General features: G+C 39.3%; 1 protein-coding gene across 5 annotated transcripts in view; it reads right to left on the reverse strand.

Moving 5' to 3' along the window:
- Window positions 1–19,971, reverse strand: part of ZNF407 (zinc finger protein 407) — a 440,363-nt gene that overhangs the window by 166,473 nt on the left and 253,919 nt on the right. For all 5 annotated transcript variants that reach the window (XR_009345860.1, XM_059139578.1, XM_059139575.1 and 2 more), the window contains exons 6-7: window positions 18,206–18,289; window positions 8,663–8,783 (exon numbers count right to left, since the gene is read on the reverse strand). Coding sequence is in view for 4 of the 5 variants with exons in the window: in XM_059139578.1 (XP_058995561.1) it covers window positions 8,663–8,783; window positions 18,206–18,289 (205 nt within the window). In the remaining variant the exon portion in view is untranslated. The remainder of the gene's footprint in view (window positions 1–8,662; window positions 8,784–18,205; window positions 18,290–19,971) is intronic.

The following is a 19,971-nucleotide window of genomic DNA, read 5'->3' on the forward strand; positions in this document are numbered from 1 at the left end:
AGAACTAATACAGCACTTCTCATAAGTAGGAGAAAGCCAACAGTTGGGCTACATTCCTTTAATGAAGAAAACGAAGACAACAAAGACATGGTCTTGTTTGCAGAGACCTTCTGAAGGTAAAGCGACATCACACGCATGTGCCACCACACGGCAGGCCGCGTCTCGCTCCACGAACGAACGGGGGTTTCGTGTACAGGAGACGGTTCTTTCTTGTGCCTCCTTCAAACCAGTGCATCACCATTTTCTAAATGTTGCAAGTGTTCCTTTCTCTCAGTTTTTTACAGGCCCTAAAGTAGCAGTATTTCAGAATCTGTGAAAACAAAATGGTTTAACCACTACCTCCTCATTCTCACTGAACCAATGCTACCTGGTCCAACTTTTATACACTTTATGGTCTGTTTGTTATTTTCTCCGACACTCACGGCGGAGTCTGTGAAACTCAGCCCCATGCTGGAAGGTGCGCCTGATGTTCTACTGACTCTTGTCAGTCCCTCCTGGCGATTACAGAGTTTTCCCTAATAAGCTACTCCGTGTGAGGCTCTGGCGCTCGGAGATATAGATAGTTACACAGCGGAGTGTTTTGTTGTGTGATAATAGCTCTAATGTCTGAGGAATAACTTATTATGCAAGAGACTATTGCCCAAAAAAATATTTTCTATTTTTTTCATCTCTAAGGCCTTTCTTTCTGCCACAATATATACAGATATATCTAACTACCACCCAGGGGACTGTCCATAGTAATTCCTTGTAGAAAGACCATCCCCAAAGATAGTTTTGGACCTTCTATAATGACTGGATTTGGGATTCGGCAATAGCAGGTTAGATAAACATGTTTGTCTAGCTTCTACTCGAAGAGATAGCAGAGGGAATGTGTGGTCACTTTGTGTTCAAAACGGCTCTTCTAATTAATCTGTGATCTCAGTGCTTAGTGCAGCCTCGTCGACAAACAAAACAACTTACTTGTACAATAAACAGGACAGATTAGCTCAGATTTTTTTTTCCCTTTTAAAGACATCAGAACAGATTTGTAATTTTTAATGCTATGGAATCTATTTGTGTAAAGGTCCACAGGTTTGGGTCAAAGAAAATCTGTTTTGTTAGATGAAAATGTATCCGCTTCCACTAAAGACCTGACAAAAAGCGCTCGCGCCGCATCGCTGCCTGGCGCGTCGGGCCGAAGCGGAAACTGAAGCAGCCCGCGCGCCCGGGCTAGAAGCTGGGGAGAAAGGTTCGAGTAGAACATGCAATTGTATAAAAATAACATTAGACTAAACAGTATAGAAAACACAAACCAAATGAGAATCACAGTTAGAACCACTGAGATTTTAAAAAAAAAAAAAAATCACTAATAAAACAGCCAGAGAAGATGAGGAGATGCTTGTTCTGAGAGAATTCAGTTCCTGCTGAAAACGGTGAAAAACATCAGGCAAAAAAGCATTCACATACAGTACAACTTATATACTGTATAAGTTGTATACTGTATACTTAATACAGTACGTTTCTGTGCTGTATTTAATTCAATACAGTACGTTCTGACTTCAATAGAGAAAACCTGAAAAGAAGATATAGTTAGGTCATTTTACTATACAACCCCTCAAAAAACCCCACCTGAACATACCAGAACCATCTACAACTCCGTCAGGACCGCCTTGTCACCTGCTAGACCTCCTAAGCGGCGCAGACACCTGCCAGGGACCGAACCTGGCTCCGAGAAGCACAGTGAGGCGAGCCGAGCTGTGCCCGGCAACCAGCGGGTGGCTCGCCCGGGGAAGTGCCCACTGTGAGCACAGGGCCAGGGGCACCGTCGGAAGAGTGTCTTGCAGGTGTCATCGTACTAGGAAAAGTATGTAAAGTAACTGGAATTTAGAGGCTTTCAGACCACCCTTTCAGCCTAGTCCGTTTGTGTCCTAGTCCGTTAACTGGACCAGCAGCTACAGCAGAGCAGAGTCTAAAGCGACAACAGGCTTGGGCGAAATGAAATAATGGAACAGTATTCACTGCTACTTTAAATGACTTTTTTTTTTTTTTTTTAAACTACTGGGATTTTTCTGTTGTTTCAGTGAGAATATTTAAGTCCTATTCTCTTAACTACTTCCAAATACGTAACAGTCCTACTGGAAACCATCACCATGTTTTTATATCACATCCTCAGACCTCGTCTTCTAACTGAAAGTCTATCCTTTTGTTGTTGTCTGTTTTCTTTAAAGATTTTAATTATTTGTTAGAGAGTGAGAGAGAGCACAAGCAGGGGGAGTAGCAGAGGCAGAAGGAAAAGCACACTTCCCGCTGAGCAGGGGACCTGATGTGGGGCTCGAGCCCAGGACTATGACCTGAGCTGAAGGCAAATGCTTAACCCACCGAGCCACCGAGGCACCCCCAAGTCTATACCCCTTTACCAGCATCTCCCCACCTCTCTGGCACCCACTACCCCAGTCCCAACCCCTGGAAACCACTTTTCTGCTGGTTCTATGGGTCTGTCCTTTTTTTTTTTTTTTTTTTTTAAAGATTCTGTATACAAGGGGCACCTGAGTGGCTCAGTGGGTTGAGCCTCCGCCTTTGGCTCAGTTCATGATCCCAGAGTCCAGGGATCGAGCCCCACATCGGGCTCTCTGCTCGGCGGGGAGCCTGCTTCCCCCCTCTCTCTGCCTGCCTCTCTGTCTACTTGTGATCTCTCTGTCAAATAATGAATAAAATCTTAAAAAAAAAAAAGATTCTGTATACAAGTGACATTCAGTATTAGCCTTTCTCTGTCTAGCTTATTTCACTGACAAAAACAGTTTTGATTTAAAGTCTGCTCTGATACAACTAGGCTTGTAGCATCAATCAAATTGCTTTAAGAATAAATTTTATCTAATATTAATACTACATATTTTCATTTGGTTACTTTTATGTAATGTCATTATTCCTTGAGAACTTCGAAATCACCCGAAAGAAATGAATGCTACCTCTGATTTTTCTGATAAGGAAATGCGTGCTATTCATTTGGTATGTATAATTTCACTCCTCTCTTGCTATCCATGATGTCCTGCTACAGACACTAACATCTATCTTTTCTTCCTATCATCATTCAGGGCAAATCCAAGTTTGCTCTATCCACTGCTTCTCCCGGTACAACCTGTGACCCTGCACAGGAAGCCAAAGGAAAATTGAAACTCTCGGAAGAGATCATCCTAAAGGAGAAAACGATCCCCTGGGGAGTTAGTGTCCCTCGCTCAGGATGCGGCTGGAACAAACGGAGGATAGGAACAATGAGACCCGCTGCACACTGAATTCTTAATGCCACAATAACCACGGTAGTTTATCTTATTATTTAATTATGCATAATAAACATAAAATGTTTATATAGCAAGATTACATACAAATGCATAATATTACCTAAGACCTGAAACAAATTTTCATAACTGAGACTCTATAGAAATATATGTTTGAAAAATTAATTCAAACTTTAAGGGGAAATAATTATTACAAATACAATTTTTTTGTCCTTGCATCTTGAAACTACCCAAAAAAATCTTCATGTAAAGTGAAGAGTTTAATTAAAAGCATTTTTGACCAAAAAACATCTTTCTGACAAGTATTTTCTAAGACAAATAAAACACCATTAGAGGGTCACACACACTGCAGGTGGTGGTGACAAATGGCACACTGTACCTACTCTAGTCATGGGGGTGACAATTTATGGACTCTTTAAGAAATACTTAAGATATTTAGAGGACTAATAGTAATAGGGAAACATGAAGGAGTATCACAAAAAGCCCATTTCTAGTTGTGATATCACTTCTTCAATTAAATGTTACATCAAATATTCTTAGCCTCACCCTCACTCAGACAGAAAAGAAAAATCTTCTCGAGAGCAAAACCTTATGTATTAGTGACTCCTATGGACTACACCGGCCAAGAGCTAAGGAAACTAACAAGTGTGTGTGTGGGGGGAAATCAGTGTATTTCCTACAACTTCAGCGAACAACGGAGTGAATCTTTCCCATGAAGCAGGAATTGCAGATTTTATTCCAAAGATCAATGATACGGTGATATTTCTATTGGGGTTATAATAACCAGTAATTTTAAAATAACAGAAATAGTAAATAAAATGGAATAGTAAAAAAAATATTTTTAAGACTATGTATAAGACTGAAGGTACGAAGGTAGTTGTACAGCTGAGGAAAACTCTGGCCAAAAGCAATCTTGGGGAACACGCACACTATTCCGACATCCACAACAGGGACACAGAACATAAGTGACCAAATTGCCAGAGTCTGACTTGAAATTTTAGCTTTAATTTGCTAAATGACATTTAAGGTATAACATATGATTATTCTTAATATTTTTAATACTGCAGGTAGCATTGTGTCTTTTTTTTGTTTTCTCATGACTTAAAAGGTTTACTGTTTAAAACACATCTATTGTATTCTCCTATAAATCCTAAATAAAAAATGGAGGGTAATTAGAAGAGGACTTTCATGTAAAAGAGAGGCCGAGTATAGCCATCTATTTTGTTGTGAGAGCCAGTGTCACCAGTGAAACAGAATACAGTTCAATGTTAATAAGTTCTATGGGGAAATAAGGATTTACATTTTTAGAAAGGGTGCTTACATAATGTTTTAAAGGTTTTCTATTTTGTAACATAGAAGTGACAATATATAACAAAGGGAAATAAAAATACAGAAAAATGCTGGACTGTTTCCATTTTAATGTAGAAACAAACCTAAAGAGTTTGCTGCACAGAAAATATGGCAGGACAGTGAGCTATGAATCTAAATTTATGCTCTGAAATTATAATGAATAGTAATTAATGGCAAAAAAGTTATGGAGTAATGATGGAATATACTGATTTGTAATAGATTAGACTTTTGGATATTTTAGACAGCAAAAGCTTAGGAAAAGGGGTACCATGTTTATATCTGAATAGAATGAGATGTCATTGCTTAAATTAATAATGCAAACTTGAAAAATAGCCCCAGGTTCAAAAGACCAATTATAAAATTCTTTTGTAAACAAATCTATATTCACATTTTTCATGAATAATTATAACTACAAGTATTTCTTCACTAATGTTCAATTTATAAAATGAAAAATATATTTTCAAGTGAAACTTAAGTAATATTTCAGTTTCTAATGATGGTAAACTTACCTGCAAATAAGTGTTAATAATGACAAACACAGGAATACTCTATGGGAATAATTTTTACATTCTATATTAACAACAAATAAAAATCTAAATGGGAAAAAAGTTAAAGTGTTTTAAAGCAAAAAATAGAAAAATATCAATAGGACAAATATAACCACATCATCTTAAGAAGAAATATCTGATCATCTTATGAATATTTCTATTCCATGGAAGTCACACATACTCAAAAAAGGAAAAAGATATTCTCCTTGTTGTTATAAGGCAGACATGATAAAAGCATTTTCTTATTACACTATGCAACCAAGACGATCATTGTAAACTTCTCTGCTCATTTTTAAATCTTTTGCTCATCAACAAGAAAACAAAGGTATCTGTTGCAACTGCCACATTTCATTCATAGTTCCTAACATCACTATTCATGTACCTGCAAGGGTTGGTATTCCTAAGCAAGGTTAACTTGTCTTTGTTCACGAGCGAAGCAGACCTAACCACATGTACACGGGCCTGTTACATGAATAACAAGTGTTCAAACTGTTAACTGTCAATAATCAAATTTCCAAAAATTTCTAAATAAAGATAAAACCAACCTTTTATCAAGAATTTCAAACATTTCAAAAGGAAATTTGACAGACATCATGAGATATAAGTGTCCCGAGTATTAATTCATAGGGCAGTGGCAATATTCTTGAAAAACACAATCTCCTTTTACACACAGTGGCTGTCGGAGGCATTGCAGGGATGCAACCCAGCTACCTCAGATGCCTTCTGAACGGACATGACGCTGTGTCAGGGAGACCGCGTGCATACAAGGCAGAGATCACAACCTTAACCTCATCAAAAGCATAATACGATTTCAAACCAAGAAAGCCTGAAATATTTTGAAATGGTTAGGCACACAAAGACTAAGTCTACCAAAACATAGTACTTACCAATGAGACAATATTCTAACCCCTATCTTTGTAGTAATACTATAATAATTAATAATCATAGTGATACTATTAAATAAATTAAATTTAATAGTATTAAAAGCCATAAGTCATACTTCTAGGAATTTCTTTTGCAAAAAATCATGGATATGCACAGAGATTTAGGAGTAAGCATTTTCAAATGAAAATGCCTAAAAATAGCCCAAATGTCTAAAAAACCTCATAAAGTGACTGCTGTTTATCTGTCTAACTTGAAGCCATGCAAGCAACAGAATGCACTGGAGACGAGCGGTCCTCAAGTGAGGCATTCAGAGCTCAACGGTTTGTCAGTGACTATGTAACAGACGATGCTGGGTTTAATGTATTTTTGACAACTTCAAAAACTGGGGGAAAGTCCATCAGGGCATGCGTTAGAAATAAACTTCAAAAAACGGAAGACCTTCAGGGCACTGACCCTCTTGCACTGAATACGATCCTGAGATCACCAGGTGCAGCAACACCTGTAACCATCCAAGGGACAGTCTGAGAGGAAACCCAGGGCGCCCGCGTCTCTGTCAGGCCGCGCTCCTCCTCTACCGTGAGCGAGGCTCCCGGAAGGCTGCTCCTCTCGCCACCTGTCTGTCACGAGAAGTTAAGACGGCAGAGCCCGCCGGGTCCGCTCCTGCAGAGCCTGAGCCCTTAGCTACCCAGCCTCCTGCTTACCCCAGAACAAGGACACAGACCGGACACCAGGGCTAACTCAACAGCTATTCTGATCAATAGCTTCCCCATTGGAAAATTTTTTCCTGTCAAAACAGCATCATATAATTATTCCTTAATATTATGAGTAAATATTACAGATGTTACCTAAGAAATTCACTTTTAAGCAGTAAAAAACGCTTTTATATATTTTATATAGGGGTGTGGAAATGATCCTGTTTGAAACAACAGTTCTGCTACTTTTGAAACAACAGATTGAAAAGCACAGTTACACAAAATTAACGGAACGGAAAGGTGGTCCCAATTTGTTAAGTATGAAACCTAAAATTTAAAATAAAAAAATCCCCCAGAACCACAACTCAAATCTAATGCATACAATATAGACCGAAAGGGTATAATCCTGAGCTTAAAGAGATAATTAGGGGAAATTTTTATAATTTCTCTAATTGCTTTTCTGCGTTTTATGGAGAAGGCAACTATACAGTATGACCTCTTCAGTATGGAAAAGAATATTCTGTTTATTTTTTAAAGAACTCATATCAACACCTTAAAATCTCTATGTCTACCTCTAATTGGATCACCATTTTACCAAATTTCCCAGAAACACCAATCTAGTGCTAAGCAAAGACAGAACTCATAAAATGTTGAATGAATGAATAATTAATGAATGAAATATATCTGTAATATCTCTGTAGTATTAAATGACCTTTCACATAAAACTTACTGCAATACTGAGGATAATAATAGAGATTATGGCAATCTATTTACCGAATACACAGGCTACAGGAATCCACAGGAATACAAAAATGTCTTTTTTAATGAAGGCTTCAGGCTTAAGGTATATATAGATCCTAACGTTTAACAGTAGTGGGCTGGTTGAAAGAAACCCCCTCCACATCCCTGTGTCGTCATGTGTAATGGGGTCCACAAGATCTTCAGCTCTGGAATGGAGAAGGCCCGCACACAGAGACTCAGGCTGCACAGTGTGGCCGATGAGGCCCTCAAGACACATGTCATCTGGCTGCCTGCAGACTCTGTGGTGTCTAACAAACCATCTAATGTGCTCTGAATTCATTCTCATGGGCTGCAGGTATAGCACGATCTGGCTGCAATGTCCAGTTCCCATTTTAATTTTCACCTGCACCCTCCACACACACTTCATCACAGAGTTAAACGGGATGATTTACCACTGCCTGACCAAGTTGTCTTGAACTTCTGGCACCTATGTCTTGCTGTGGCTGCAAGGCTGACTCTGCAGTGCGGCAGACATCCCTTAGCCACCAAGGATCGCAGGGAACGGGCTGAGCACTTGTGATCTGGATCACACTGTCGGCCCGAAAATGCTACAGCACACCATTACCTCCTGTGCTCAGGTCGTGGACATTTCCTCATCTTTTAAGCACCAGCTGAAATGCTGTCTCCACTAGGAGGACGTGCATGTGGCTGGACTGGTTTCTTCCTATGGACACTCCTGGCCTTTTTCTTTCCTGACTGAAATCTGTATTATAACTCTTTAGAGGCACTACTAGTCACCTATTATGCCTCAACGTCCTTCATTTCTTGCATTGTCTTCACTGCCTAAAAGTGCTTCACTCAGTGTAGACGAGGGCCACATGCATGGAATAAGTCATGAAGTGGGACGGTCCCTTACTCTGGCCAAGAAATAAAGTCACCTGAAATTCAGGTGTATAAAGGATTACAAATCCCAAGTATCAACATTATAAAAAATGGAAAAGAACTTTACAATTTTAAAAACAGTCACTAAAATTGGATGGTGAAATTAAACTCCTGACCTAGGAAGGGAATCCTGCTTTACGCTGTGCTAATTCGTGTTCGTCAGAAGAGTGATTCCTTCCTTGAACACAACGCGACGGCCACTGACTCCACCTGCTTGGTAACAAACCCTTACCTGTAGTCACACCAGGGGCACCTGTAAGGCTTCTCTCCGGTGTGCACCCGCTTGTGCCGAGTCAGATGAGACTGGGTTGTGGAGGCAAAGCTACACTCATCACATTTGAAAGGTTTTTCTCCTGCAAAATATAAAGCAGTGCTATACATGAATAATTATAAAAACTGGAAATGAAGGGCCAAACCTGCTACTAACAATTAAAAAGAAACTTATTTCCATAAAAATTTAAGAATATAGTTCAATGGGCTACTCACATTTGGGACGCCTGAATATTCACTCCCCGAGTGAGAAACTTAGAAGATACCACTGATTCTTACTTCTCTATTTGAATGGAGGCAAGGTACATATTATGGCGCTCAAATGTAACTTCCACAAACTTACACAAAAGCCTGGTCCAGCACTGCATTTGGAGTCATTTGACAAACTATGTTACACTAGAGCCATTAGAAAAATCTCCCTGAGGATAAAAGCATGAAAAATCATAGAATAGAGATATTCTTTGAATATACTGTATAAAATCTTAAAGTTAAATATGAAGAAAAAAATAAAGCTCTAATTTGATACCAATGAGAAAACTGTTTGAGGTAAGGAAAATTTACAGTTCACGAAAGGTGAGTAAGAGGTCACCACAGACAAACAGGCCTCAAAGAAACACTTGCAATACTATTTCACAGTGTCCCCTGGATGGATCTAACTGCTCTACCCACACGCGCACTTCACCCGTCAGCTGGCTCAGGCTTGCACGCTCACGGCTAGTCTTCCGACTGACATCTTTCTCTGCACTCACCACTCCCCCTGCGCACACACACATTCAAAGAAATAATCAAATCTCAGTTTTTAATTGTATTAGCCATACTGGCTGGTAAGTACTTGAAATATGGCTATTTCACTCAGTATAAGCTTTCAATTTAAAAAACTGATATGGGATTTACCTATGTAAAAAAAAAAAAAATGTCTGTAGAGCATAGCTTGGGAATGTGAATCTACTTTCTAAGTATAAATTTTATCAAATCTAAATATCAGTCACGAGTTAGATATAAAAATTTAGCCTCTGGACTGAGATGTGCAAGAAGTATAAAATGCACTCCAAATTTCAACATCCCAGAACAGGAAAAATATAATAATTTATATTGATTTCATGTTGGAAATGAAAATAATTTGAGGTATTTCCGTAACATTTTTTTTTTTTAAGTTTCGAGCTTTAATTGGCATTCCAGTTAATTAACATAGTGTGTGATATAAGTCTTAGGAGGAGAATTTAGTTATTCCCCACCTACATACAAGACCCAGTGCTCAGCATCACAAGTTCACTCCCCTTAATTCCCATCACCTATTTCCCACAACCCCAATCCCCCTAGCCCGCCTCCAGGAACCTCCAGTTCATTCTCTACAGTTGAGACTCTATACAGTTTGCCTCTCTCTTTTTTGTTCCCCCATGTTCATCTCTTTTGCTTCTTAAATTCCATCTATTAGTGAAATCATAAGGTATTTGTCTTTCTCTGTCTGACTTATTTTGATTAGCACAATACACTCTAGCTCTATCCACGCTGTTGCAAATGGCAAGATTTCATCCATTTTGATGGCTGAATAATATTCTTACATATACATATGTATTTATGTATATAAAGGAATACACACCACATCTTTATCCATTCATCAGCTGATTGGCCATTTGGGCTTTTTTCCATAATCTGGCTCTTGTTGATGATGCTACACACCATGTCCCTCTGAATCAGCATTTTGCACCCTTTGTACCCATTTTGTACCATATTGGTACCCTTCGTACCAGGTGGTTTTGAATCACCGAGCAGTCCCATTGCTAGATCATAGGGGAGTTCTACTTTTAATTTTTGAGAAACCTCCATAATGTGTTCCAGAGTGGCTGCACCAGTTTGCATGCCGACCAGCAGGGTTAAGAGGGCTCCCCTTCCTCCGCATCCTAGCCAATATCTGTTGTTTCCAGTGCTGTTAATTTTAGCCATTCCGATAGGTGTGAGGTGGTATCTCATTATAGTTCTGATTTGTATTTCCTTGATGATGAATGATGTTGAGCATCTTTTCGTGTATCTCTTAGCCTTCTGGATGTCTTCTCTGGAAAAGTGTCTACTCATGTTTTCTGAATTTGTATGGGACCACAAAAGACCCCAAATAGCCAAAGCAATCTTGGAAAAGAAAAGCAAAGCTGGAGGCATCACAATTCTAGACGTCAAGTTACATTACAAAGCTGTAGTGATCAAGACATGATGATACTGGCATAGAAACAGACATACAGATCAATGGGACAGAATACAAAATCTAGAAATGGACCCACAACTGTATGGTTGACTAATCTCTGACAGAGCAGGAAAGAACATCCACTAGAAAAAAGACAGTCTCTTCAACAAATGGTGCTGGGAAACTAGACGGCTCCATGCAAAAGAATGAAACTGGACCACTTCCTTATACTATACATAGAAATAAATTCAAAATGGATGAAAGACCTAAATGTTAGACAAGAAACCATCAAAATCCTAGAGGACAACACGTAACCTCTTGGACACTGGTAATAGCAACTCCTTAACTAAGTATGTCTCTGGAGGAAAGGGAAACCAAAGCAAAAATAAATTATTTGGAACTTCATAATCAACACAATCAACAGAACTAAAAGGTGACCTCTGGAATGGGGAATCTGCAAATGATACATCTGATAGAGAGTTAGTGTCCAAGATACATAAAGAACCTATAAAACTCAACATCCCAAAAATAATCCAGGTAAAAAATGGGCAGGAGACATGAATAGACATTTCGCTCACTATTTAAAAAAGCAATTCACCCGTTACTCTTTTTTTTTTTTTTTTAAACATGGTTGCCAGGAAACCTAAAATGACAAGTGTAGCTTCCATGACATTTCTGTTGGACAGCAATGAACTAGAGAAAACTTCACAACCACCTCCTCCCCCAAATTATCTATAATATACAATAATACTCCTCTCAGCAAACGTTCTTTCTGAGAAGTTTTACACACAGATTAATTTTATGTATGTGCAAAATTCTACTTGCCACATCTTAATTCTGGTGTTTCTTTTTAAATAGCTTTACAAGTATACTGACTTATGTAGAAAACAAAGGATGAACTACCTTGGTATAAAATTACTCTACATCAATTCCACTAGCAGCAAGACTACATCTGTCCTGAAAACTAGAATGTTTAGAGTCTTGTCCTATTTATGTGTCAGTTAGCTGAACACATTCACGTTTCAGCAGATGGCGTCCTACCTACTACTGCAGGCCGGGTGGTGGCTGGAAGAAGCCAGATGGCCTTCAATCCCAGTCCAGGTTTTGCCATATTTCACTCCCTACCTGTCAACCCCCTGGACAAGATCAGAAGGGTAAAACCACCAAACAAACAGGACAGCAGGACAGTTATGAGGATTAGAGAAGACAAAGCACATGCAAGGTACTTCTCAGAGGGTCCAATGCCTCGCTGCTTCTGTGGCCTGTGTGCCTGGAGTGGCTGAACACAGGTCCGGGCACACTGCCCTACCACGGAGATGAAGAGGGGGCACACCCCCGTGCTTCTTGTCAAGCTTTCCAAACCAGTAAAAAGACAAACCTTTGTTTTTTTTTTTTTTTAGACAAATCTTTTTATATACAAAACAATTATTTGGTTTCTCACAGTGAATTTAACATAGAGAAACCATTTAATGGATCCTACAAGGAAATACTTGATTTATTTTTGTAAAAATAAGAACATATGCAAAGCAGAGTAAAATCTTAGGAGTTGAGAGGCATATCTGTACCTTTCAGCCATTTATTCTCAAGATAAATCCCACCTATAACACAATTGAGTGGTCATTCAGGGTCAACTTGAATAACTTTGTTCACGGTCTCTAAACTGCTGGTCCAGGCACTTACATTGGTAGAGACAACTATACCGAACTTATACAAAAGCTCCCTTTCATGATGGTGGATTTTGCTTTTGTTTGAGACAGCAGATGATCTTCCTCTTGCCGAGGCTGAAGAAAATCTCTATGTCTTCAAATTTGATATAGAAATATGCTATATCATAAAGACACAAACATCCGCATGGAAACATATCTGAAAACTTCTCCATTCACTCTGAGAACTGCAAGACTATTTTAGCTACACACCAACATCACAGAGCAGCTCACATGGACAACAGGAACACAAAGTGATGCACTCATCTGGATAAAACCACACGCATTATTAACTGTTTCGCTAACTTAATGTAGCTACACTGACCATACAAGGTGGACTGAAACTACCACCACAATCAAGACAATGAACACAGCCACCACTCCCCAAGGTCCCTTTCTCTCTCTGGCTCATTCCATCCTCAAACAAACTCTCATCTGCTTTCTGTTGCTATGTATTAGTTAGCATTTTCTAGATATTTCTATACATAGAGTATGTACTCTCTTTTGTCTGACCTTGTATCAGCATTACTTTGCGACTCATTCATGTTGCTCCGAGCGTAAATATTTGTTTTTTATTACAAGTGGAGGAGTAGCATTCCATGATATGAATGCACCACACTGTTTATCCATCCACCAACTGAAGGACGTTTGAATTGTTTGCATTTTGGGATGTTACAAACTAAGCTGCTACAAATCTTTATGTGCAAGTCTATGCATGGACATGTATCTCTTTTCCTCTTGGGAAAACATCTAGGAATGGGTTGCCTGGGTCATTTGGTAGGTACATAATAATTTTATAAGAAACTGCTAACCTTTTTCCAGAGTGGTCTGACCATTTTACATTCCTACTAGCAGTAGAGGAAAGTTTCCACTGCTCCAAATCCTCACCAATACTTGGTACGGTCAGTGCTTTCAATTTGTATTTTTCTAATGATGTTGAGAATCATTTCATGTGCTTATCTGCCATACATTTATATCTTTGGTGACATGTCTGTTCAAATCATTCAACCCCCTTTTAGTTGTTTGTTTTCTTGTATTCTGAGACTCCTTTATACATTACAAATACAAATCCTCAGTAAGATTTGTGATTCATACATACTTTTCCCCAGTCTTGGTTTGTCTTCACATCCATTCTCTTCACAGTGTCTTTCCACAGGGGAGCAGCTAACTAATGTATAAAGTTTTTAGTTTGTCAGTTTATAATTTTTCAAGTTATGGGTTTTTTTTTTTTTTCTAATTAAAAAGCAGGCTTCTGATGCAGTATCTAAGAAATCTTTGCTAATCTATGGTTAAAAAGATTTTTCTTCTAAATTTTCTCCTAGAATTTATTTAGTTTTCAATTTTATATTTAGAACAGTTTGGAGTTAATGTCATACATGATATGATATACAGATCAAAGTTCATTTTTACTGCATACATATATCCAATTAGTCAAGCATTATATATTAAAAAGGCTGCATTGTCTTTGTTCCTTTGTCAAAAATCCATTGATCATACAGACGAGGGTCTGTTCTGTAATTTCTGCTCCGTTCCACTGACAGATGTGACTTCCTGATGCCAATACCAGAGTGCTTGATTACTGTAGCCTTATGGTAAGTCATGAGGCCAAGTTTGTTCATCGTCCTCAAAACTCTTTCAGATAGTTGCATTTCCAATTTTAGTCCATGTGCTGCTTCTGTTTGAATTTTAAAATGAGCTTGTCAATCTTTTAACACCAACAAGAAGCTTGGCGGGATCTGAATCTTTTGAGTCCATGAACATGGTATGTCATTCTATTTAGGTTCTTTAATTTCTCTTGGCAATTTTTGGCAGTTTCCAGTGTAGGAGTTTTGCACATCCTTTGTTAGATTTCTCTCTACATATCATACCTTGGTCACAGACAACTGACAACTACAGGCATGGATCTATCCTGTTCCACTGATGTATCTGTGTAACTTCAGGCCAATACAATACGGTCATGACTATTGTAGCTACATAATAAGAGATCAAGTTACGTAGTACAAATAATGAATCTAAGTCGTCAAACAATAAAAGATGTTATTTTCATTAAGCAAGTAGACAACTATATCCTGATGTCTCCTTATTCCATTCAAACTAGTGTCTGAAAATGTGTCATGTCACAACTCACTGCTAAATTGTTTATTCAATAATGGTCTTGGGGTAGGCATCTTTAATCTATCCATTTTTCATGGATTTGGCAGGAATCTAGAGAGGATAGAGGGTGACAGTATGGACTCACTGTCTGAGTTAGCAGTGTAAATGAAAGGTCATTTAAGCTCTTCAAAGTTAATTTTCTAAGTTTAGAGATTTAACATAAGCATGTAAAAAACAAGGTTAACATAGCTTATTTCATCAAAATTTTTATGACATTTTTATATGACACAACTGAAACTTAAAAAACACTTTTAAAGAATAATGCCATTTATATTCTCTATAATTCTACTAATTTGGAGTTCACATTAGGCTAACATTATATTGTAAGGAACTATAAGTTATCATTTCATACTTGACAACACTGTAGATTAAATTGTGTAACACTAAGAAATTTTGAATTATATTTTTTTCTCTAAAAAACTATAATGCCACCAAAATATGCAACATAAACATCCTATACTATAAGCACTAAGTAAAGGAAGGCTCAAGCATGCATGCATGTGTAGGTTCCCGGAAGGGGAAGAAAACAATGTCAATTTTTACAAAGTACAATTTAATCAAATCTGTGCATAACAGTTAGTTTATAACTCATTCATTTTGTTACATGCCCAGTGCTACTGTTTAAATATATTTTTTCATCCACAAATGATAATTTCTTCAGGTAATTTCAGGAAATTTCTTCAAGTAATTTTTTTCAGGGAGCTATATTTCAGAAACACAGAAGAAGTTTTTGTGTTTGTTAGGCTCAACATATAGCCCAAGAAATAAACTCACTTTTTAGGTTGTAAAATTTGAAAAAAATACACACACACACACACACACACACACATTTTAAATAAGAATTCCAGTTAGCTAATATTTGTCCATGCCTGAACTGAGATAGGCACTGCAGGAAGGGGCGCACACACTTGTTAAGGACTGATCAAAATGACTTAGTGCACTGGGAACAGCCCTTCTGAAACCTCCGTCATTCCAACACCAGAAAGATGAGTCGATCAGGCGCGAGGCATTCCCTGCTCTTGAGCTGTGCTACCTGCAAGTCAGCAGGGCCACCTGCACCCACCCTACTCAAAAAAGCAGAACAAAGGCGGCCTTCCTTTCCTCCTGTTCCCCTTTCTGTGACATAACAGTGCATATTAAATCGTGTTGCTCTTCACACTCTCCTTTATGAACAATAATCTTGGCCAAAATAATCATTAAGAAATGTTCTGCATCTCAGGTAGCTCTGATAGAAAAGTAAAGAAAGTCGGGGTGGGGGAGGGGACGCCAGAATGGCTATGGATATAGAGCAGTGCCCTTTGTGTGTCAACGATCTGTCAAAAGGGCTGCACACTTCTCATGGAAACTCACACTTCGCATTCCTTTGGGCAGGCTGCTGGTTATTAAACTGGCCAAGACCCTTCAGCTACACGTGAGGATCTGCTCCTGTGCCCTTGAATCAAGGGTCTCTGACAGGTGATAAAAGTAAATCTTGGAATGGAGGATGTTTTGTGTCAGCCCCCAGACAGTCTGTATCGCAGGAGGGAACTATTTACGGCATTTGGAGCACTTTTGATACCTATCCCTTTCCACGCTGATTGTGATTTGCGTGGGCACTCTGTGGTAAAAAGGTAAACCATGTGGAAGAGGAATACATCAGAGAAATATAGATTTCAAATGCACCATACAATTCTGGCCTTGGGAAAAAAACAAGTTGTATGTTGCTTAAATATTACAAATCCAGCATAAAAGCCAAGGGCCTAGACTGAGTTGTACTAAGCTGTTTGGTTGAAGCAAACAGTCTTCAGAACTGACTTTGGTATTAAAGAATCATGTTTGATTTGTGCCACAGAGGCAGATAAATGCCACGAAGACAGATGCCTCTGTCTGTGAGACACTGTCCTATATGGTATAAAGTTAATAGCAAAGTAATAAGGAGCCTCTGGACCTGACATAAAGTACAAAGTTGTGCCTGCTCGACGCTGGCTTCATGATCGATCACCTGTAAGCGCCCGTGATCACAGCACGACGGTCCTCACCACCGGGGAAGAGGGAGCTCTGCCGCGCTGGTAGAGGCGGCACAGGGACTCCCCGGGTCCCGGGCGCCAGCAAGGAGCGACCGGGCAAGCAACAAGGACCACACGGCAGCAATACACTGAACACACTAGCGATAAAGCACTCCGCATTAGCACAGGTTCACACACACACACACCACTCCAAGCTTCTCCGAGACAGCTGCCGAGGAGGGCTGGGTTCCACTGAGCCTCTCCTGCCGCCCCTGACCCCGATTCCCTTTCCATAGATTCACAGGTTGTGGTCACAAGTTGCTCCTATAAACTGAAAGGGGACTTCCCTGTTGACGGAATGGAGTGTAAGTTTCCAACATCGTGCTAAACACTGGAATTTCCCTGCCCTCGATAATAACTCTTACCCCATACAGAGACCTGAATCATACATTCACGATCTGAAAGAAGTGACTGGCATTAGTTTTTACTAATCTTACAAATACCATGATGGGCACTGGAGCCACCTATGGCTGTTAAATATAACATACCAAGATTCAAAATGTCCCACAAACAACCTATTTCATGTGTCTTCATTTCATGCCACTCTGAGTGTGACCACTGAACACCCACCGTCACGGTCCCCAAGGAAAAGCCCAACATTCAGTGACAGATTGTGTTACCACATGATTTACCATCTAAACTAGGTCACTTTCGATAATACAACAGCTCTGTTAATAATTAGAAGGGACAATGCCATTAACAGCACTGTACCGGGCACATATAATTTACAATTATTAATATAATTACTTATACAACCGACTAGGTAATCAATTTTAATGAATATTTAAAACTTTCCATTCTGAACTGCTCCTAACTGAGGCACCTACTTGATTTTGTTGAACCACTAAGGATGCGGATCGCAAAGAGGACGCTGCTCCGTGTCGCTGTCTACGCAAGTTGCTCTCCGTTCTTCAGAGCAAGAAAAACAGAAGCAGCAAGAACCTAAAACCGCACCCACTGGCCCCAACTCGCAGAGGGACTGCCCCTGGAGGGTCAGGTGGATACACGGACCAAGAATTAGCTGGGCGGGGTGGAGGGGGACCCTCTGGATAAGCCGGGAGCCAACTAAGGAGGCAGGGGTGAGGAAGGAAGTAGCTGGGGACGCTGAAGGGAGAGGCTGTGCCGGGGAGCCGGCCGGCCGCGAGCCTCACCCGCCACATCCACGGCCAAGTCCTGCCAGCAGAGAGAGCCTGCTGTGTCTGCACGTGGCAGAAAGCTCTCTCTCCTCCTACGGTCTCATGTATTTGCACTGCACATACATGCAGTAGGGCGACTTTTTTAAACATGTACAAATAGGTGACTCCAAATCTTAGGTCACTCAAGTAGAAACTTCAGCAGACCCTCAAGCACAGGGGTGTCACAGAAATGGACAAGACACGCCACAGAGAGCTGAGCGCTGGTGCTGGGCACCGGGCGGCCGTACTGACCTGTGTGCTGGCGGCGGTGCTTGGTGAGCGCGTGCCGAGTCCCTCCAGCGAAGCCGCAGAGGTCGCACAGAAACGACTTCTCGCCTGTTGCAACAATAAACAGATGAGGGACTGCGGAGGTCACAGATCATTAAAACATATCTATCAAGGCTTTCAGGGTTACTAATTCCTCCAATCAAATGTTTCCATGTAAATATGTCAAATGGGAATGAAATTACCACTGCGGTTTATTGACTGTGATAAAATCTGAAAAGCACCACTGAACATAATTACATACTTGTCAGACCCATAAAAATTAGCTTTATTATCAATGGAATGGTTTTGTACAACTTCATTTCTGGTAGATGTCTTCCAGATGGGGCTGCTTTATGCACTTGAACAGTTTTTATGCATATCCTGATTTTTTACAATTCCCATACATCTGGCCTTTCTGAGCTGAGTAAAGATTGCTTGGAATAGTTAATATACAGTATCTAGGATTCTGCTTAAATAAAACATATTGAATTTTCCAACAACTGAAGGATATTGAATTGGTTTTACCTGATTCTATCAGGTTCTTCTTTAATAACTTCCTACTTAATAATATGAATTAAATGGTTTCCTTGCACACACTGAAGATCCCAAGTAACAATAAAATCCACATTACTCAGCACCAATAACAATTCAGTGCTGTTTATGTTTCTCAAACTTGCATGGCATAAAAAAACAAGTCTAGGGATTGCTAAAGAAATTGTAGAAAAACTTCAATTATTCATCTTTAATGACAGTCCTGGATGGAATACCCCTGCAACAATTAGAGACAGATTTGGCAGAGTCAGTATTTGTTAAAAGTGTGTAAATGCTCATTTTATTTAAGCATTTTTACACAAGTGAACACTTTCCCCTACAGTGTAAAAATGCAATCTATCTTTTTTCCAGCAGCATATTCAGGCAGTAAGCGCTGCCAAGCTGGGCAGTTTATCCCACAAGGCTCAAAGGGAAGGGCAAAAGAGAATAAAAATGCTAACCATGGAGCGATACAGCAAAATTATAAAATACATTTCCAGAAACAAAATAAATCATTTGTATCTATTCTTATAGACTTTACTCATCTAGATGCTTAATGCAACAAGTCTTTCAATGGTTTTGCCCCAGTCAGCTGGCTTTGTTCTAAAACATTTTGGCATTTCATAACAGAAATTTAGCTCGATGAATTTGGAAAATGCTGGCTGCCTTTGTACAGTTAGAGGAAAAAAATAGTAAATATAGGAAGGCAGAATAACTTCAGTGACCACAAAGAGGCCCTTCACTTGTGAGCATTATTAGCTTTTGTCATGTAGATGAACTTGCATTAATAAAGAGAGTTTTAAAGCAAATTATGTATAATCTCATTTCCCAAAGGTATCTGAAAATGTTCACTGTTATCATTTATGAAATAAAGTTGAATTTAAATATTTTTCCTATCTTTGCTTTCCTATTTCGGGGTTAAGTTTGTCCCTTGGCATCATCATCTCAAGATCTAAAAAAAAAAAACAGAGTAGATGGCTGTGAAGAATAAAGTTTAATTATAATCACTCATTTAATTATTTAATCAATTTGGAATATAAATCTTGCCAACCAGCCATATTATCAATTATATAACACTGAAAATAGACTTTTTAAGAATCCCATAGATAATTTGCTCGTTAATATTAACATACTATTCTATGTGGAGGCAAAGCTGTTCCCCGAGATGTCTTTCCTAGCACAGTGCTGTGGGCATGCACCCCCGTACACGCGTGGCCACA

Source organism: Mustela lutreola, chromosome 11, assembly GCF_030435805.1.
Source record: "Mustela lutreola isolate mMusLut2 chromosome 11, mMusLut2.pri, whole genome shotgun sequence".
Lineage (NCBI taxonomy): Eukaryota > Metazoa > Chordata > Mammalia > Carnivora > Mustelidae > Mustela > Mustela lutreola.